We start from the raw sequence: 18,513 nt of genomic DNA, 5'->3' as shown, positions 1-18,513 counted from the left end.
AACCAACCGTATTTTTCTTCCTCCTCCAGAAATTTTTTGCCCCATGCAGTCTCAGTGTAGGAGGATCAGGTGACCAAGGCTTTTTAGAGTCTTCCTTTCTGGGCTCTGACAGTGACACATCATGTATTTTGAGGCAGTAACATCATTTCCTTCCTCCTGAATGCCCTCTGGGTGGCTCCATCATTCAGGCCCTGTTATCTGTCATCTGGACCGCTGTGACCTTCATTCATTCACAGGAGAAGTACAGGTACAGTAAGAATGAGTCACCAGGGACCAGACCTAGAATGGGAGGGGAAGGGATTGGCCAAGGACAGGCTTCCTTGGAAAAGTGATGTTTGAGCTGAATCTCAATGACCGTTAGGAGTTAACTTGGTGAAGAGATGGAAGAGAGCTTTCTGGCCGCAGGACACAGCATGTGCAAAGGCCCTGAGGTGGGAGGGAACACAGTGTGTTCATAAGATTGATAGGGCTGTGTGGCCAGAGCCGAAGAGGTGGGTAGGAGAGGTGGACAGCAGCCTGGCCACACAGGAACTGGCTGATCGTTGCAGGGAACTCCACATTTGTGCTGAGAGCAAAGAGAAGCCGCTAGAGGAGAGAAGTAAGAGGTGGACTGGTCAGCTCAGACTCCTGTGCGAAGAGTGGGAGAGTAGATGCAGAGGGATCAAAGGAGGAGACCCTGCGATAGGCCAGCAGAGAACCCAGAGGATGGAGAGACCTTTAGGACGTGACAGCAGGACTTGAGAACTGGATTTGGGAATCATCAGCACAGAAATGGTATTGATGCTGGTGCTTGAATGGGTTCACCTGGAGGGAGAACAGAGAAGAGGGAGTGGTGTAAGTGCCTGGAGGCCTGTTGGAGGAGGGGGAGCTGGCCAAGGAGAGGAGAAGGCGGGCCTGAGAGGTGGGAGGGAGGGGATGCGGCCCCTGGCAACCCAGGAGAGAATGCTGGTGATGGTGAGTGGGCAGTTGCGCCCCACAGAAAAGGGCGGGGGCAGAGATGAGACCCCTGAGATGATGCCAGCTCCCTAGCCAGGTGACAGGGACAAAGGCCTGACTGCGGGGCATTGAAGGGAGAATGGGAGGTGAGGAGACCCTGAGGGGAGACCCGAAGGGGAGCAGTGACTTTGCCACATGTGGCAACTTTTTTTTTTTTTTAATATTTATGTTATTTATTTATTTATTTGGCTGTGCTGGGTCTCACTTGCGGCATGTGGGCTCCTTAGTTGTGGCATGAGGGATCTTAGTTGCGGCATACACGTGGGATCTAATTCCCCAACCAGGGAGCGAACCCAGGCCCCTTGCATTGGGAGCGTGCAGTCTTACCCGCTGGACCACCAGGGAAGTCCCTACACGTGGCAACTCTTACTTGTACAGTTGACAGTTCCTCCTCTGCTGTTAGGATTGATATGCATGTTGACGTGGTGTTCTGGTCCGTAGGATGTGTTCATGTTTCAGTGGCACTAGAGCCTCTCCTTGTTACGTGTGGTCAGCCCTCAACTGCGGGGGAAGTCAAGGTGCGGACCATGACCACCACGCTTCTCTCAATGGAATTCCTTGCCAGTGCCCGCCTGGGTTGCCCACAGGGAACCAGAGTCAAGTGGGCGCGGGTGGTTCATCCGGGATTTCTGGGCTCCCTTGCTGGCTTTCGTGAACCCTCTGAAGGCAGTGTGGAGCTGTGTGGGACCGTGGGGTCCCAGGGCTGTGACGGGGGCACGTGCACCTGCTCAGGTGAGGCTCTCCTGGGTGAGAGCACGGTGTGGTGAGGAGGGAGCCGTGTCCACCTCAGTCCAGGGCGGGGGGTGTGCATCTGTGGAGCCCTGCAGAGACCTGGGAGAGGGGGTGGAGGCACACTTGGGGCCTGTCTGCTGACCCCTCCCTGGGCTATGGGTGGGCCAGCCACTTAAAGGCAGAGCTCTCAGCAGGGAGGCAGTGTGAGGTCAGCACAGGACGAGGACCGCGGCTCAGGCCGCCCGGGTGTGTGGCAGCCCCCGTGTCTCCCTGTAATAGCATCACCCTGGGGGGCATTTTGCACGTGGGGCTGCAGAGGAGTCAGTCCCGTGGCCACCCCCCTCTTCTGTGGCCCACTGTCACCCTTCCTGCACTCCTTTGAGACAGAGCCATAGAAATCAAATCACAGAAGTGACCTAATTCCTTACCGTAAGAAAATGATTGTAAGTTTTGTATGTGTCTGTGTGTGTGTTTTACTTAGCAAACGCTTAGAAGTGCTTACTGTGTGCCAGACATCGTTCTAAGTGCTTTATGGGTACTAGCTTTTTTAATCCTCATAGCAACCTCATGAGGGATTTACTATTTCTTATTATGCCCATTTTATAGATAGAAGACTGAGGCACAGAGAAGCTAAGTTTTGCTCAAGGGTTACGTAAAAATACACACACACAATGTCTGCTTTAAAAAATATTCTTTTCTTGGGGGGAAAGTCAAAGGGGAAAGGGGAAATAACTTCTGCCAGGCATCTGTTATTTTTATTTTTTATTTGCCAGTCTTCTTTATTTTTTTTTAAACGACAGAAATTTATTGTCTCACAGTCTGGAGGCTAGAAGTTTGAAATCAAAGTGTCAGCAGGCTTGGTTCTTTCTGAAAGCTCTGAGGAAGACTCTTTTCCATGCCAATCTCATTGCTCCTGGTGGTTGCCCACAGTCTTTGGCATTCTGTGGCTTGTAGACTGCCAGGCGTCTTAAATGAGGGATCTTCCTTAATCCCCACAGTAACTGTGCATGATGTGGGGATATTCCTTTTTTTATAGATGAGGAAACTGGAGCTTAGGGATAATGAACAGCTTGCCCGTGACCCCAAAGCATGGACATTTCCTGCATGTCACGCAGCTTCCACCTGGGCCTGTGATTTAGAGTCTTGATGTTACAGCGTCTCTGGTTGCCCCCACCCCACCTGGGGAAGGGGTCTGCTGGCCGCCCAGCCTCTGCCTGAGCACCTTGAGGGGCGAGGGCCCAGCAGGGGGTGGCTGAATGGCGAGAGCCCGCTCTGCTGCTTTGCAGTCATGTGACCGAGGCATGGCCCTGACCTCTCTCTGCCCAAGTTCCCTCGTCTGTAAAACGAGTTGACTTTATACCTCTCTTGTAGGCTGGATGTAAAGCACACGTGAAGAGCTTGGGACATAGCGAGCACTCAACATAAATCTTATTACCTTTATACAGAAATATTTTACATATTTTTGTATAGGATGTTTATCATTATTATTAAGCCAGTCCATTCCATTGTTGGACACTCTTGTTATTAAAAAGGTATCCCCTTCCTTTATCTCTGTCTCATACGTTCACTGCTTCTAGCTCTCCAGCTATATATGCTTTCGACTGTGGCTTACAATGAAACCCTTTAAAAATACGTATTTCTCTGTTTGTGGTCATTAAATTAACACATCATTAGCTTAATGTTAAATTAACACATGTTGTTGAAGAAAAAAACCTTGTATATTCAAAAACAAAAAGAGCTTTTAGGAGAAAATAAAACCCACCTATAATTCCCACAACAAAAATAGCCAAGTTTAACACATTGATGTACTTGTATCTGCCTTCCGGTCTTTTTCTGTGCATATATTGAGTACACACACACACACACACACACACACACACACACACACACAGCTGTGGCATCCTTTTGTGAGGCAAGGGTAACTTAATGTCTCTTGACACATACTGCCAACTCATCCTTCACAAAGGCTGTGTTCATGTACACCCCCAGGGGCAAGGTATGACCATGGCCACATTGTCACCCAGTAGGTATCCGACTCGATTTCCTCTCTGCTCAGTGCTACGGTCAAGGTTCCACTTTTCTTCCTTTTGGAGTGAAATTCAATAGCCCTGGAGCAAATCAACAATGGGCTTATGGGGATACTTTCCATCTAAATGTATAATACCAGGCTCGGGGACTTCCCTGGTGGCACAGTGGTTAAGAATCCACCTCCCAATGCAGGGGACACGGGTTCGAGCCCTAGTCCGGAAGATCCCACATGCTGCACAGCAACTAAGCCTGCACTCTAGAGCCCGCGAGCCACAACTACTGAGCCCGTGGGCCACAACTACTGAAGCCCATGTGCCTAGAGCCTGTGCTCTGCAACAAGAGAAGCCAACGCAAATGAGAAGCCCTCACATTGCAATGAAGAGTAGCCCTCACTTGCTGCAACTAGAGAAAGCCTGAGAGCAGCAGTGAAGACCCAACGCAGCCAAAAAAAAAAAAAAACAAAACCAGGCTCTGCCTTGGAGACCCTCACCTCTGAGTGAGGGTCTCACCGGGTGACCCTCACCTGGTGAGTGACCTTCCTCTGGCCACCTTTCCTGGGTGGGTGTCCTAGAGATTTGGTAACTTATATTCGAGTCACATGAAAAAGTTGCCAGATCTGGGGAGCAGTTGTCATTTTTCCAAAGAAGGCTGACAGCTGATCACATTGGTAGATATGAATGTAGATTACAGATGAGAGAGACATGTTTTTTATATTTTTATTTGAATGTATTAAGAGTGGCTCCTAAAAGACATTAGAGAAAAGTTTAACCTTTAAAGTGAATTTTAGTCTCATCGGTTGCATCTTTCACTTGGTTTGTTTCGTACCTAAAACTCTATTTTAGTTACCACAATGGCATTTGATAAAATGAGACATCCGTTCCTTGACAACACTAAGAAAATGGGATAGGAGTAGATTTCCTTGATGTCGTAAAGCATATTTGTCTTAAACCAGCAGGTCATTACAATTAAATTCAAGGGCCAAGCAAGTTTGCTTACCATCACCATAATCATGATAATTTTAATCATTGCTTCCTGAGAGTTTTCTTCCCTCCCAGGCACTGTGTTAGGCTCTTCATATACATTATCCTTAATTTTTAAAATGATCCTTTGAAGTAGACTATTGCTAGGAACTGTTTGAGTTGTGATTTGAAACCAGGTATGTTTCGCTGCAAAGCCTGTGGCCTTTCTGGTACCCAGTTATTGGTCATTATTATTGAATATTCTGGAAGTTCTGGTCAGTGAAATAAGACATGAAAAGAAATTAAACCTTTAACTATTTAAAGTGAGAAAATAGTATCATTATTTGTACCCCATAGGATTTGTAAAATTAGAAAATTCAGAAGAATTAATGATGAATCATTACAACAATTTAAAAAATTTGGTGAAATGGCAGGACATATGGCAATGGCCCTAGAAACTCTGTAGCCAAATTTTGAAAGCATAATACGTACACAGAACAGCAAGGGAGGGGAGGGCAACACCTATCTTAGCTGCTGGTCAAATCAGTTGACATCAAGCATGACAGAGTTATCGTAGCACAATTATCTTCATAGCTAGTAACCAATCAGAAAGTAATCTGGGAAAGGAGATCTCATTCACACTAGTAGCAATGGTCATAATACACAACACAACATCACATCGTAATAACATCACAAAGTACCTAGAAATAAACTGAATGAGAAAGTGGGGGGATCTATATGATGAAAATGCAAGACTTTTTATTGAGCTAAAAAGGAAGTCTTGAGTAAATTATAGACTTATGTCAATTCTTTGTTGAAAATTCTAAATGTTGCAAAACTGTCACTTTTCTCCAAAATTAATTTGTAGGTTCAAGATAATCCAATTAATTTCCAAAGGAGGTTAAACTTTATATCTTAATCAAATTATTCTAAAATTTAAATGGAAGAATAAGCCAGAAGAACAAAGATAATTCTGAAAGGTAAGAGCAGTGAGAGAAACTTGCATCACTAAGTGTGTTATGATGGTGCAATACTAGAGCAAGTATAGATAACTGGGTAATTGACAAAAAAAGGAAATAGATATTCTAGAAACAGACACATTTTCTATGTACAAATAAAATGTAAGAGGGAGCATCAAAAAAACTTATGGGGAAAAGGAAGGACTCGAATAAATGAGGTTAGGACAATTGATCTTTTCTTATGCTGTGGACTGAATTGTATCATCTTCTCAAAATGCATATGTTGAAGCCCTAACCGTACCAACCCCCACCCCCACCCCCCATTGACTGTATTTGAAGCTAGAGCTTATGGGAGGTAATTAAGTTTAAATGAGGTCATAAGAGTAGGGCCCTAGGATTGGTGGCCTTAGAAGAAGAGAAAATGTGACGACACGGAGGGCAGGTGGTCTGTAAACCAGGAAGAGGATTCTCACTGGCGCCCAAATTGGCTGGCACCTTGATCTTGGACTGCCCAGTCCCTGAACTGTGAGAAAATACATTTCTTTTGTTTAGGCGCCCCATCTGTGGTATTTTGTTATGGCAACCCAAGCTGACCGATACATCTTAAAACTCTACCTCTTAAAGCTTTCTCTAGTATTAAAAAATCTCTCTCAAAAAAAAAAAAATCTCTCAACCTAAAAAAGCAAGCAACAGATTGGAAAAATATTGTAAAAGATTTTCAGAAAATGTGGCAAAGCTCTAGTATCTTTGTCATAAAAAGAGATCATACAAATAGAAGAGAAAAAAACCACTGAGTCTCAGTAGGGAAACGGGTACATGATATACAGATGCAGTGTACAGGAGAAAATGTAAACCTAGAATGAGTCAGGTCTTCTTAGAGATGCTTTTTGAATGCGGGAGCGGGGAGGGGGTAGTTTTGGACATTGTGGATGGTGAGCTGCCATCCTTCTGTATTGTGTGTGCAGCCCCCTTTGCTGGAGATGTGTATGTGCCTCTCATTTGCAAATTATGTCGATGTATTTGCATATAAGGCTCCCTTGCTCCCTTCCCCTTATCCCATGGTGCATGGGCTCTATGACACATGCATATCACATGTAAAGATTGTAGCCAACTCAGCGTATCCACCACATGGCCTTCATGAAGCATACACTTTCTCTGTGGTAGAAACTACTTGTGTCTGCCTGTCCACGTGCACTTGGTATCTCGCACCAAGCCTGGAGGGCACAAGAATATACCTAGCGGGGTCTGATGGAGGCAGGCTGGTGTGGGCCTGTCTTCGCAGAGCTGGCTCTTTTTCTGGGCCAGTGAAACTTAATCATGGGAAACAGTCCAGCAGAATAAGATGCTGATGTGACAGCAAGACTGGGCCTGCCCCTGGCCCGGGCCCTGGTCCACCGTGGGCACCTGTGGAAGTGACTTAATCTCTTTTTCCTTGCTTCCCTCATCTGTCTGAGGAAAGGATTGGACTTTCCATATTCCTCAACCCTTGCCCCATAGCCAGGGTTTTTGTGGAACTTCACCGTCTGCACCTTTGTTTTCCCCAAATAAAATGGGACAGATATCAGCTTCTTTCCTAACTGCACATTGCCTTCCGTTTTCCACTCCTTCCTCCCCACTCCCCACCTCCGAGCTGGAGGGTAACCACACAGGGAAAGGGTGGGCCTTTCCAGGTCTGCAGACAATGGCAAAGATCTCCTCCAGCCTGACGTTTCCTTAACTCAAAGGCAGGAATGAGGTAGTTGACTTTAAAATACTTAAACTAGTGTCACGTGGAACATGAGTTGTTCGGAGAACACATTTTAAGAGTTTCCACCATTAGAGACCTTTATGATACGCTGGCTTAGTCACGGGTAAACAAACGTCCTTATATCAGGACTTCTCGGTGTGTTTTTTTGGTGGGCACTGAAATCTTCGAGAAGGGGGATAAGTGTGTGGCTTTTCCCTAACCTGTTTGACCACGCAACCCTTTTTCCTGGAGAATCTTAAGGTCCTGATGTTCTGTGGGACTTACTTTGGGAAGCAGTGACTTCTGTTTTCGCCCATGTTTGCACTGGCAGTGATTCAGCCTTTTAATTTTGGGACTTAATGGACTTAACATGCTTTAGCCTCCATTGCAGAAAAGAAATACAGATTTCTTATCAGAAGCAGGCAGATATAAGGTTATGAGGTCATTGCTGTTCATACTGCCTAGCTGTCACAAATCCAGTACAGGAATTGTTTAGAGAGGAGAGGATTGCTTTAAGAAAGGGATTTTTTTTTTCTCCTTGAGTACTTTCCAATGTGTACATTAGTTTAAAAAAAACCAAAAACAACAACAACAAAAAACTAATAGCTCTCAAATTTTTGTGAACATAGTGGAGTAGCTAAATTAAGATTTTGTTTATTAGTACTGTAAAATTCTTCTACAGATCTTTTGAGTGGAGTAGTTCAGGTTGACCTTAGAGTGTGTTTATTAAACACAGTGTCTTTAGACATAACTGTGGATCAGCAGTCAGATGCCTCCGTGGTTTCTGGGAGGGGGCGGAGAGCAGTAACTTAACACTTCTGAGCATCACCAACGTTCCTTCACTAACAAGGGCCCAGATCCCTGTCTTTATCCCAGACTGTCTTTCTGAAATACATTTTCGTAGACTGTTGCTTCCCTTCTGCCCTGAATAAGAGTTGGGCTGAGAAAATAGAGCCCTGTGGGAGTCATTCCCAAGAACAATAAACAGGATAGAGAGGCCCCTGGAGTACTGCATTTGTCATTTAATGGTCTGAGGAAAGGTCATCTGAGTTCAAGAACTCTCCACAAAGTGGGAAGGAGAAATTCTTTAACTGTGGTTTCTTTGACATTAGGGATGTGTACCTTGGTCTTAACAAGCTTCTGAAAGTTTCTAGCTTATAAGCAATAATACATTATGATAAAGATGTACTGGAGAGGTACTCTCGTCTAATGCCAGACATACCTGTTCTTTTTTTAACTGAAGTATAGTTGCTTTACAACCTTGTGTTGGTTTCTGCTGTACAATGAAGTGAATCAGCTCTATGTGTACATCTATCCCCTCCCTCGTGGACCTCCCTCCCAACCCCCGCCATCCCACCCATCTAGGTCATCACAGAGCACCGAGCTGAGCTTCCTGTGTTTTATAGCAGGTTCCCACTAGCTATCTATTTTACACATGGTAGTGTATTTCTGTCAAACCTAGTCTCCCAGTTCATCCCCCCCTCCCCTTCCCCGCACCGTGTCCACATGTCTGTTCTCTGTGTCCTGTGTCTCTATTCCTGCCCCGCAAATAGGTTCATTTGTACCACACCTAGAGTCTGTCATACAGAGTGAAGTAAGTCAGAAAGAGAAAAACAAAGACATACTTATTCTTTAAATTAACATTTCTTCCCAGAAAGTCCTGGCTGTGGAGAGCCGTTGTCACTGGCTTACCGTGCAGCCCGAAGGGATGCTTTTAAGGTCCCTGGACCTCACTGTCCTCGTCATGAATGGAGGGCCAGGCGGGGCTCTGTATTCAGGGATTCTGAGCCCATACCTAGAGAGGGGAACAAGACTTTCTGCTTGAACACAGATGCCCAGGGTGAGGACCGAGCATCAGTGGTGGTGCTGCAGGGGATTGGCTCTTTTGGTTCTCTGGGTTGGCCCCATGTGGGCTACCAGTAGTTGGGACCAGCAGTGGGGTCCTTCCCCTTAAGCTTTGGCCACATGCCTGGATTCCTGAACGTCTTACCCACCTCCAGGTGACAGGAGACAGGAGCTCTTTATGAAAGCTAAGTTAGCTGCGCGAACTCTTTTTTTAACCACCTAAACTAAGTATGGGCATACTGCCCAGGGATATCCTTTTCCAGACAGGGGAAGGGCTCAGCTGCGTCACGTGACTAATGATGGGCCCAGGACCCAGGTCCCTGGATTCTCCTCCCAGGTGGTGCTTTTGGTCTGCCGGACAAGCTTCTTGCTTATTCTTGGACTTTTCTGGCATTAACAAAACCTCTCATCTTTGCTGAATTGCAGAAATGGCTTCGGACATCCCTGGATCGGTGACATTGCCCGTCGCCCCCATGGCGGCCACTGGACAGGTGAGGATGGCCGGGGCCATGCCCGCCCGCGGAGGAAAGCGGCGTTCTGGGTAAGCAACCTCGGTGGTTCCAGGAATTGGGCTTAATACATGTTGAGCAACACTCTTGACCTGTTAGGAAAATATTGTCTCTCCCCCTCCTGGAGAATCAAAGCTCAGCAGTTTGCATCCTGTTTAGATTTTGCAAGATTCCTAACTATGCATGTGATTTGCCTCTGAGTGTTTTTGGGCCTCGGCACCCAGCTGGGGACTTCTGTTTGCTTGTCCTTGTGGTGAGAGTGGCTCTGTGATCCTGCTGGGCTTTGCTCAGGCCATCTCTCTGAGGGAGGGGACTTACCCATCCCTCTGCCTGAGCCCACCAGCCGGAGGGCAGCCCTGCAGGTCGAGCTTCAGCCCCTGTGGGCAGCAAAGATCCCTCTGGTGCTCTCTGTTCTTTGCTCCGTCTACCCATCTTTGCTAGGTGGTGTGCAGGAATTCCTTTCCAAAAAACTGGCTCTAGCCCAGCACCTAAAGGCTGGGCGGCTTACATCGTAACCTGCTCTGCCAGTAAAGTTGGTAACAGTGTTAAGTTCTGGTGGGACCAGAAAGACCATCATTCCTAAACTGATGGAACCCAAAACGACATCTACTCATGATGTATGGTGTCTGTAGCTGTGCAGAGATCTACGAAACCGATCAACCAACACAGATCCCTGCAGGAAAAACATAACCGACATTTTCAGACTCTGTATATCAACCAACCCCTTTCCTTCATTGAATCAATTTTATTTTCAATGAAATATTTGAGAGACAAATATTTGATAGACAAATACTTTCATGAAATAGAATAGACATTGAAATAGAATGAAATATTTGATGACAAATACTTTCATGAAGTAGAATCAATTTGTCCTATTAATGCAATTTCCAATAACCCAGGTCTCCCCAGGAAGACAAAGGTCCAGGCTCATTTGTAAAATGGTCCATCATTTTAAACCTAAGAGTCGCTTTTAAACCAGTGTGATTCTTAAACGGGGCTGGGGGAGGGGGAGCAGGTATGTTATGAGGACCTGGAATGGAATGGAGTAGGATGAAAAAGCCCCTTCAGCATTATAATTTGAGATGGTGAAAAGACTGCTGTGTGTGTAGTAGTCTTTAAAAGAAGGGCTAAGATTTTGGTGATTAGTGAGAGGGTAATGGAGTCTGGTTCCCCAGCTTTCTCCCCTCCATTCAGCTCGCTTCCCTCCAGGGTCAGCGTTCCTTCCAGCGGGACCAGCAGAGCTCTCAGGAGCAGTGTGGTACCTGGGGCAGAACTCCTGAGATCAGCTTTAGAGCAGGAAGCAGCCTGCCCTGGGGCTGACTACAAACCCAGACATCCTCTTTTAACCAGCTACCCTTGCTAGCTAGGTGCTAAGCTCAGTGGAGTGTGGGCTGTTGAAAGAATGCACTTGATGTCAACATATAAACTTACTGAATTTTTTTTTAAGATGCCAGGCCTTTTAAAAATTATTTTAAATGTCTGTGCTTGCTAACTTCCATTCCCTGGGGACAGAGCCTCATTGCTGGCCCAATCCTTTTTAAGAAGAGGAAGCACAGGACTCTTTGATGCAGGAAGGTGGGCTGGGCCAGGGCCAAGGACAGGCAGAGATGCTGGGGCCCAGTATTTGCAGGACAAGGAGCCCTCTCCATGCAGGGGAGTCGTCGCTGAGCCTCTGCCACCCCTCCCGCAGGGTGTGTGCTGGGCCTACGCTTTGCTCAGGGCTGGGCTGTGGCGAGCTGAGGCTCCTGCCCTCCTTGACCTCCGAGTTCCTGGCGTCCAGACCCTAACATCTGCTTGCTGCCTGAGCTGATGACCGGACAGTGGACTCGGTCTCCTTTCTGAAGAGGTCCTCCAGGCTGCCCCTTTCCCTACCAGGTCACACATGCACGGCGTGACACTGGAGGTGGAGGGGGACCTGGGGTGGACTGAGACAGAGCCCAGAGGTCACTTCCACTTAGAAGCAAGGAAGCACCACAGCAAGCAAAGAAACCAGGGATTCAAGGGGACGAACAGCAACTGCTGGCACGCTACCCAACCAGCAGGATGAGGGCCCGCGCCTCCGAAAGGCACATCAAGGAGCCGACCTCCTCGGGGGCTCGTCCTTTATGCTCCTCATTTTTGGAGCCCGTGCGCCTGCTTCCTTTTCCCCGTCAGAAGGAAGAGCAGGCAAACCGCGCTTCCTTCTGCTAAGCCCCTGTGACTAAGGGATGTATCCTCTGCGTCTCAGCAAAGAAACCTCCATTTTTAGAGGGCAGTTTCCATAGTAACTCTCACATCTGGTATTTTACGTGTTTTGCTGAAATTCTGTGATGGAGGCCACCGCGGTTGTAGAACAACCGCAGCAGTGATAACGCCCCGCAGACCGCAGCCTGCGCTCTCAGTCCTGACGAAAGTCACATTCATCAAAAAGCAGGTCACCCCGGGCTTCCCTGGTGGCGCAGTGGTTGAGAGTCCGCCTGCCGATGCAGGGGACACGGGTTCGTGCCCCGGTCCGGGAGGATCCCACATGCCGCGGAGCGGCTGGGCCCGTGAGACATGGCCGCTGAGCCTGCGCGTCCGGAGCCTGTGCTCCGCAACGGGAGAGGCCACGGTGGTGGGAGGCCCGCGTACCCCCCTCCAAAAAAAAAGGCAGGTCACCCCACTGCGGCGCCCACCCCTGCACCATGGCGCGTTTATGCACGCTCCCCCGTCACTGCCACGGTGCTCTTCCTCCTTCTCTCCGAGACTGTGGGGCACAGCTGGAGACGCAGGGAAGGGGAGAAGGAGAGAGCAAAGGAGTGGGGGGTTGGGAGAGGTAAGGACCTGCCTCCCGCCCCCTATTCCCTGCCTAGGTCTTCCCGCTCTGACCTGGTGATTCCGGTGGAGGGACGTGTCCCAGATTCCCAGGATGACCACCCAGCCCTAGTGTTTTAGAGCCAAGTAGAAGTGACCCCTCGTGGGGTTTGGATGCCCCGGCCACATGCCTGGCCCAGCGCCGTGGATCCTCTGATGAATGCTCTTTCCCTGTCCCCTGACGGCTCCCCCAGTAAGCATCTTAGCAAGCAGCGTGCTCTGCGAGCAGTTGGGACAAAGGTGAAGGTTCAGAAGTTTCAGATTCTTTGAAAAGTGATTCCACATGTGTGGCAGAAGTGACCAGAAGCAAGTCACCTGGATTGCGTTTTTGTAGAGAACTCCCTGATCCCAGTGAGGCGGTGGGACGGCATGGGGGGGCATCCACAGGGCACACTTGGTGCTTTTCAAGTGACAGGGGAAGTGGCTGTCATTAGACAGGCTGTGCCCATCCCCAGAGTCAGCCCTTGGTGGGGAGGGAGGGTGAGGCTGGAGGGCACTGGGTGTACCAGCCCCTTCCCGCTGCCCTGGAGGCAAATGTTGGGCTTCTAAAATATCGTCATTGGAGGGAAACGATTTCCAAATTGTGTGCGGCCAGTAGGCCAGCGTCTGCCTGCAGTCTAACCCCACGGCTGCTGGAATGTGGTTGAGTAAAAGACATATTACATAAGCAGATGTTTTGCATGGTTCAAATTTCTGCAGTAGTGTTGCTGTAGCCCCAGTCAGCTGGCCCAGGCCCTGAAGGAAGGGTGTTGGCTCGCACCCGTGTCACTTCTCTTTTTTTCAGCAGCAACTTCACGCTGGCCTGGGGTCGCTCGTTTGCTGCACTCTAGAACCAGCCTTGTTGGCACGGCATCTCATCTTCTCTCATAAGAGCATAAGTGAATGATTTGCTGACTCATATTTGACGATGCATTATTATTATTATGCAATCACTGTCAGGCAGGTCCGCAGCACGCACTCGTAACTAGCTGCAGGCTCAGAAATGCTTTTCACGGCTTTTTATCGAGGTCAGAATCCATGCTCAGCAACAGGAAAGTGAGGTAAAATGCATTCTCAGCCCACCTTTTGAGGACTCTTAGATCATCCACTTATTGTACCAAATTCTTTAAAGTGAATACAATAGGACTTAAAAGGCATGTTTTGATTTCTCTCCCTTATTATCCAGATGCTTAACTATAATAGAGACACATAAAAGACATACAGGATGATTGACTCAGAGTTTTTACAGCAGAAGGAAAGCACAGCTATTGTAGTCATATTTAAAGTGGAGCCTTTGAATTGGTGGCAGAAGACCCAAAGGCAGCGTCTTGGCAAGCGCTCCTCCGAAAGATCCTTCTGTCCTCAGAAGTTGAATTGTTTTCTGTGTGGCTGATGAGCAGTGAGACCGCTTTGGGGTCAAGTGAGTTACCCTGAGGATCTGAACGGTCGTTTGTGTCCTGATTGCTCTCCTGAGTTCACGCCCACATTATGCATTTCAAAATTCCTAGATGTGATGGCAGCGCACGTGTGATCACACGCTTACACAGGTGGGAAGGCACAGTTTTGTGGTCCCTAAGTTTTCATAGCCAAATCCTGCTTCCTGAGTTTTCAGTAGACTTCAGAAAACTCCAGCTCCAGAGCCTGGCCGTCCCTCTCTTACACTCTCTGCTCAACTGCGCTGACCTGATCCAGACTGGGACCGTTTACCGTATGGCTTGCTTCCCCATCCGTCTGCTGCATGAGGTTCAGGTAAAGAGACAAGCTGTCCTTAATGAAAACTCTGGTGACCAACTGTCCTGGTTGGCCCAGGACCTTCCCAGTTTTAGCACTGAAGCCCAGTACCTCCACAGATCCCCACATTCTGGGAAAACCTGGACAGTTGGTCTCCCTAAATACCCCAAAGATCGTGCAGCCTGAGGAGGGAAGGCTGACTTAATCAATTGTATCTTGCAGGAGCCAGATTATCACGCTCGTATCAACTTGACCTGAAAGGCATTTTAAAGATAACTGTACATGTCACACCCACTTGAGGTTTTGCTAAATGCTTGCATAAATCCATTAGAATTTTGAAAGTGCGAGTTCTTTTTCTTAACACTAGTCTGTTTTTGCCTGCCCAGGGGTGTTAAGTAACCTTCATGTCTGCAGCAAAGTCGCTCTTACCCGTGATGAACACTGGGTGGCAGTGTGGTTCTGTAGCTCTGCAGAGGCCCAGAGGCTCTGGGAGCAGGATTTTTGGTGCTATCTCCCAGACGTGATTTTTCAGGAAAGGTGAGGTGATGGCTTAGTAGCTAAGCAGTATATTGATGACTCTGCTTCATTTAGAAAGTCGTGCGTTCAGCCACCATTTTCCCACAACATAGGTGACTCTGCAGCTGCTGTCTGGTGCCCGGCTGCCCAGTCTGCATTGTAGCGGGGGTGCATGTCTGTCTCTCCCAGTGGTGTTTTAACTCTACTTTCCCTTTCTTATCACTCTTCTTCCCGGTCTTCCCTCCTCTTTGTGCAGAAGTATTTTTGTTAACATCGCTGTCATCTCTCCCGGTTATGTAATGCCTTTTGTTCTTTTATTCCACGCAGCCAGCGCAAGCCCTGGTGCCTGGAAATCAGGGATTCCAAACTGGCAGGGGATCCCATCAGTTCAACTCACATTAGAACTCTGGCCACACTGCACATAAAACAGTCCAAAAATAAACATGTGATACCATTTTAAAGAAGACAATGTTCCTTTGCCCTATGTCATCACAGTCTCTAGGTCCCCCAAGTAACCCCAAAGCCTAGAGAGTACGATTTATCTCATTAGGGGCCTCTCCCACGTGCTTGTCCCGTGGTGGCTCTTCCTATGCAACTGGCCATTTCCTGGTGGCCCGGGTGCCCTGTGCCTTCCCCCCATCACCCATTACCCACTGGGGCCCCGACCCTGAGAGCTGAGGGGGAGATCGCGTTCCCTGTGAGGCCAGCAGCCCTGGCATATGCAGCTGTGGTCCTAGAGCACACCCACCACTCTGGTGGCAAGCTGTTGGCCACCAGGCAGGCCGACCTCCCTTCTGCTTGGGGTCCACGGAAACTGTCCCACTTAGTCCCTCGGTTCCACTGAGAACAAGATGGGGCATGCAGTGGCTCTGAGACGTTCTTCCCCCAAGGAATCCCACCTCCCTCAAATGTCCAGGAGAGCTAAGACATCTGTACCATTTCTGTTTTGTTCCCGAAGACTCTGGGTACACCTTAAATAAGTACCTGCTCTGCTCTAACATCTTCAGGAGTAAAATTAACTGACCTTAGAGAGGACTGTTTTTTGTTGTTTGTTTTTTGAGAAGGAGAGTTTGGGACATCAGTTAAAGAAATATCTATCAAAACTTTTTGTTTTATGTGTATTTGGAGAGGCCCAATGAAGTGGGAATCTTGAGTATTTATTGGGTGAGTTTCAGTAAGCAGACAGGCACTTTGAGTAGCTTGGGCCCCAAACGACTGTTTCTCCCGCACACCCATTTACTTGGACCTGGAGTTTATAGGCTAATGGCCTTAAATGCCCTTTCCATGTTGACTCATCCACGCCAGCCAAGTCCTCACATGGCACAACCAGTAGTATATGTTTCCCTCATAATCCCTTCATTGCCCTTAAAACTTCCTGTTTTTGAAACCCTCTTGGGCTTTTCTCAGTCTTTTAATATACCACAAAATAATTTAAAGAAGGAAGTCTCCCTGTGGAATAAATGGTATGGAGGGGAGCAGGTATCCCCAAAGGTGGTGGGAGATAAGGGGTGTTTGACTTTTCCAGCACAGCCTGAGCAACCCACTGGCAGCCTGTATAGGGTTCTAGAAGGGTTCGAGTTGATATTCCAGCACTTTTGCGGAAGTCCCCAATCATATAATTAATGGCACTGGTGCTGTAGACCTTTCATTCTGCCCTTTCTTGTCTCAAACCTGTACGATGACCGTGTAGAGATACTGTTTTTTGCACTGCCAAGGGTTGGGATTGTTGGAGAGCAATCTGACCAAATAAAACCCCCTGTGTGCGACACCAGCTCATGTGTCCAGTTAAATGTCCTACGTATAATGAATGCTCACTCGTGATCTTGACTTTTCAGAATGGACTTTGATGATGAAGATGGAGAAGGTCCCAGCAAATTTTCAAGGTGAGTTTACTTTATGTTCCCTAGATTTAAAGAAGCCAAGACCATTTATCACCTCATTGGGACCAACAGGGGTTTAAATGTCTTTCGTCATTGAAAGAAAGCCATTGCCTCTGGCCCGGGGACAGGTATCTATTAGCAAACCTGCCAACCCCAGCCTGGATGATCAAAAGTTAAGTAACGAATTATTAGCTCTTTTGGCTTTTTGAATTAAATACTGACTGCCCGTTTCAATGGATTCTTTTTTAAAAGACAGACCAAGAGTTCAAGTTTAGAAAAACAGTCAAGATAAAGCCTCTTTTTCTACCGTGGAAAATAAGGAGAAATATAAGAAACCTGGGTGGCCCTGTTCTGGATGTAGGATATAAAACTGGACCTTACGTTCCTAAGAGCTGTATCACTCACTGGCCACGTGACAGCATCTCTAACTAGGCTCTGTGGGGCTGTCCTGAGAACAGACCACCTCACAGAAGGATACTGGCCCGTGGGAGCCGGTGGTGGTAGATGTACCGCATACATGAAGGACAAGGCCGGCCCAGCCCCGTGGCTTTTTTTTTCTTTATTATTTTGTTCAAGTTACGGGAGGAAGTTTGGCAACACGGAGAAAAGGGCAAAGATCAGTCTTAGCAAAATGCCCATCTGTACCCAGTTTACTTATGGAAGGGCCTGCCTTGACATTCCTCCCCCACTGCCCCATCAAAGCACTCCTAATTCCTGGTGGTTGATGCGTTTGAAAACGTACCCCAGGTTACGGGTACCTTTCTCCGGTACGCACAGTCCACAGTTTGGATTGACAACCTCGGTTATTTTATAAGTGTTTTTAGCAGAATGATGTCCATATTGAGCCCCAGACCCATGGCCTCCGCCAGTTTGCTCATCCCCATGCAGTTACGTTTGGTTGGCTACCTTTTACCTGTGTTGTGGGTGTGGATTGAGCACCCCTTCCCCAAATCCAAGAGGAACATGCGTCTCGTTCCTGTTCCTGGGCTTCCTGGCATCTCCAAGTCCATAGAAAGTCTTGTCACTTGAGACGCTTTCCTCCCCGAGAACTTTGCCTTCCATCCTCCCCGCTCCGCTTGGGTGAGAAGGACAGGGAAGGTGGAGCACGCTTTGACCTCTAATGACCCCGGAGTTTCTAATCAAATCAAGACACGAGTTTCAACAACAAAAGCGTGTATTCGTTTTCCCTTGGTGCAGACAGAACCCCAGCTTAGATGTCCACCCATTTCTTAGGATAAGTTTTAATAGCAGGGAGTGCTTTGTTCCCGAAAAGAGAGCTAGCCTCGGAAATGAGGGCCCACATCTCCCCAGCCTAGTTTGCGCTCGCCTTACACAGCCTCCCTTTACAAGGAAACAATGACCTGTGGTTTCTTGGATCAGAATTCCCCTTGAGATAACATTCCATCGCTTGTTGACCTCAGGAAATGATGGTTCCTGGGTCTCAGAACAGAGGGAGGAAGAGAGACGAGGAGTGACGTTTGTTTGACATGGAAGATCAGTGTCAGTGATGAAATAACAGTGCAGGGACACAGAGAGCTCATTGTTTGAGGTCCCATCAGGAGGAAACAGAAACCCTAGACTCTGTGAAACTGTCTTGTAAGCCCGCCAGTGAGTCAGGTTGTACATAGTCAGGGTTCAAACCTAGGCTTCTGGGAACCGCATCCTTTCCCCTGCACATGGAAAATAAGAGGGAACGATGGGACATGCTTCCAACATACACTGGTACCCGCGGAAGCCTGGGCCCACTTCAGTGTGTGACCGTCGGAGAGTTGATGGACCTGTCAGCCGGAGGGGGCATCTGAGCTGCTCCCAGCTGGGGAG

At 47.9% G+C, this 18,513-nt stretch overlaps 1 protein-coding gene across 5 annotated transcripts in view; it reads left to right on the top strand.

Moving 5' to 3' along the window:
• The window catches only part of ARNT2 (aryl hydrocarbon receptor nuclear translocator 2), a 193,236-nt gene that overhangs the window by 37,325 nt on the left and 137,398 nt on the right, over window positions 1–18,513 (top strand). For 4 of the 5 annotated variants that reach the window (XM_033852230.2, XM_073801465.1, XM_033852233.2 and 1 more), the window contains 2 exons: window positions 9,672–9,786; window positions 16,648–16,695. In XM_033852230.2, the coding sequence (XP_033708121.1) occupies window positions 9,672–9,786; window positions 16,648–16,695 (163 nt within the window). The remainder of the gene's footprint in view (window positions 1–9,671; window positions 9,787–16,647; window positions 16,696–18,513) is intronic. The other variant, XM_033852234.2, reaches the window with a different exon arrangement.

Source organism: Tursiops truncatus, chromosome 2 (assembly GCF_011762595.2).
Source record: "Tursiops truncatus isolate mTurTru1 chromosome 2, mTurTru1.mat.Y, whole genome shotgun sequence".
NCBI lineage: Eukaryota > Metazoa > Chordata > Mammalia > Artiodactyla > Delphinidae > Tursiops > Tursiops truncatus.
The sequence above is the reverse complement of the archived record's forward strand: the minus strand, read 5'-3'. Positions and strand labels throughout refer to the sequence as shown.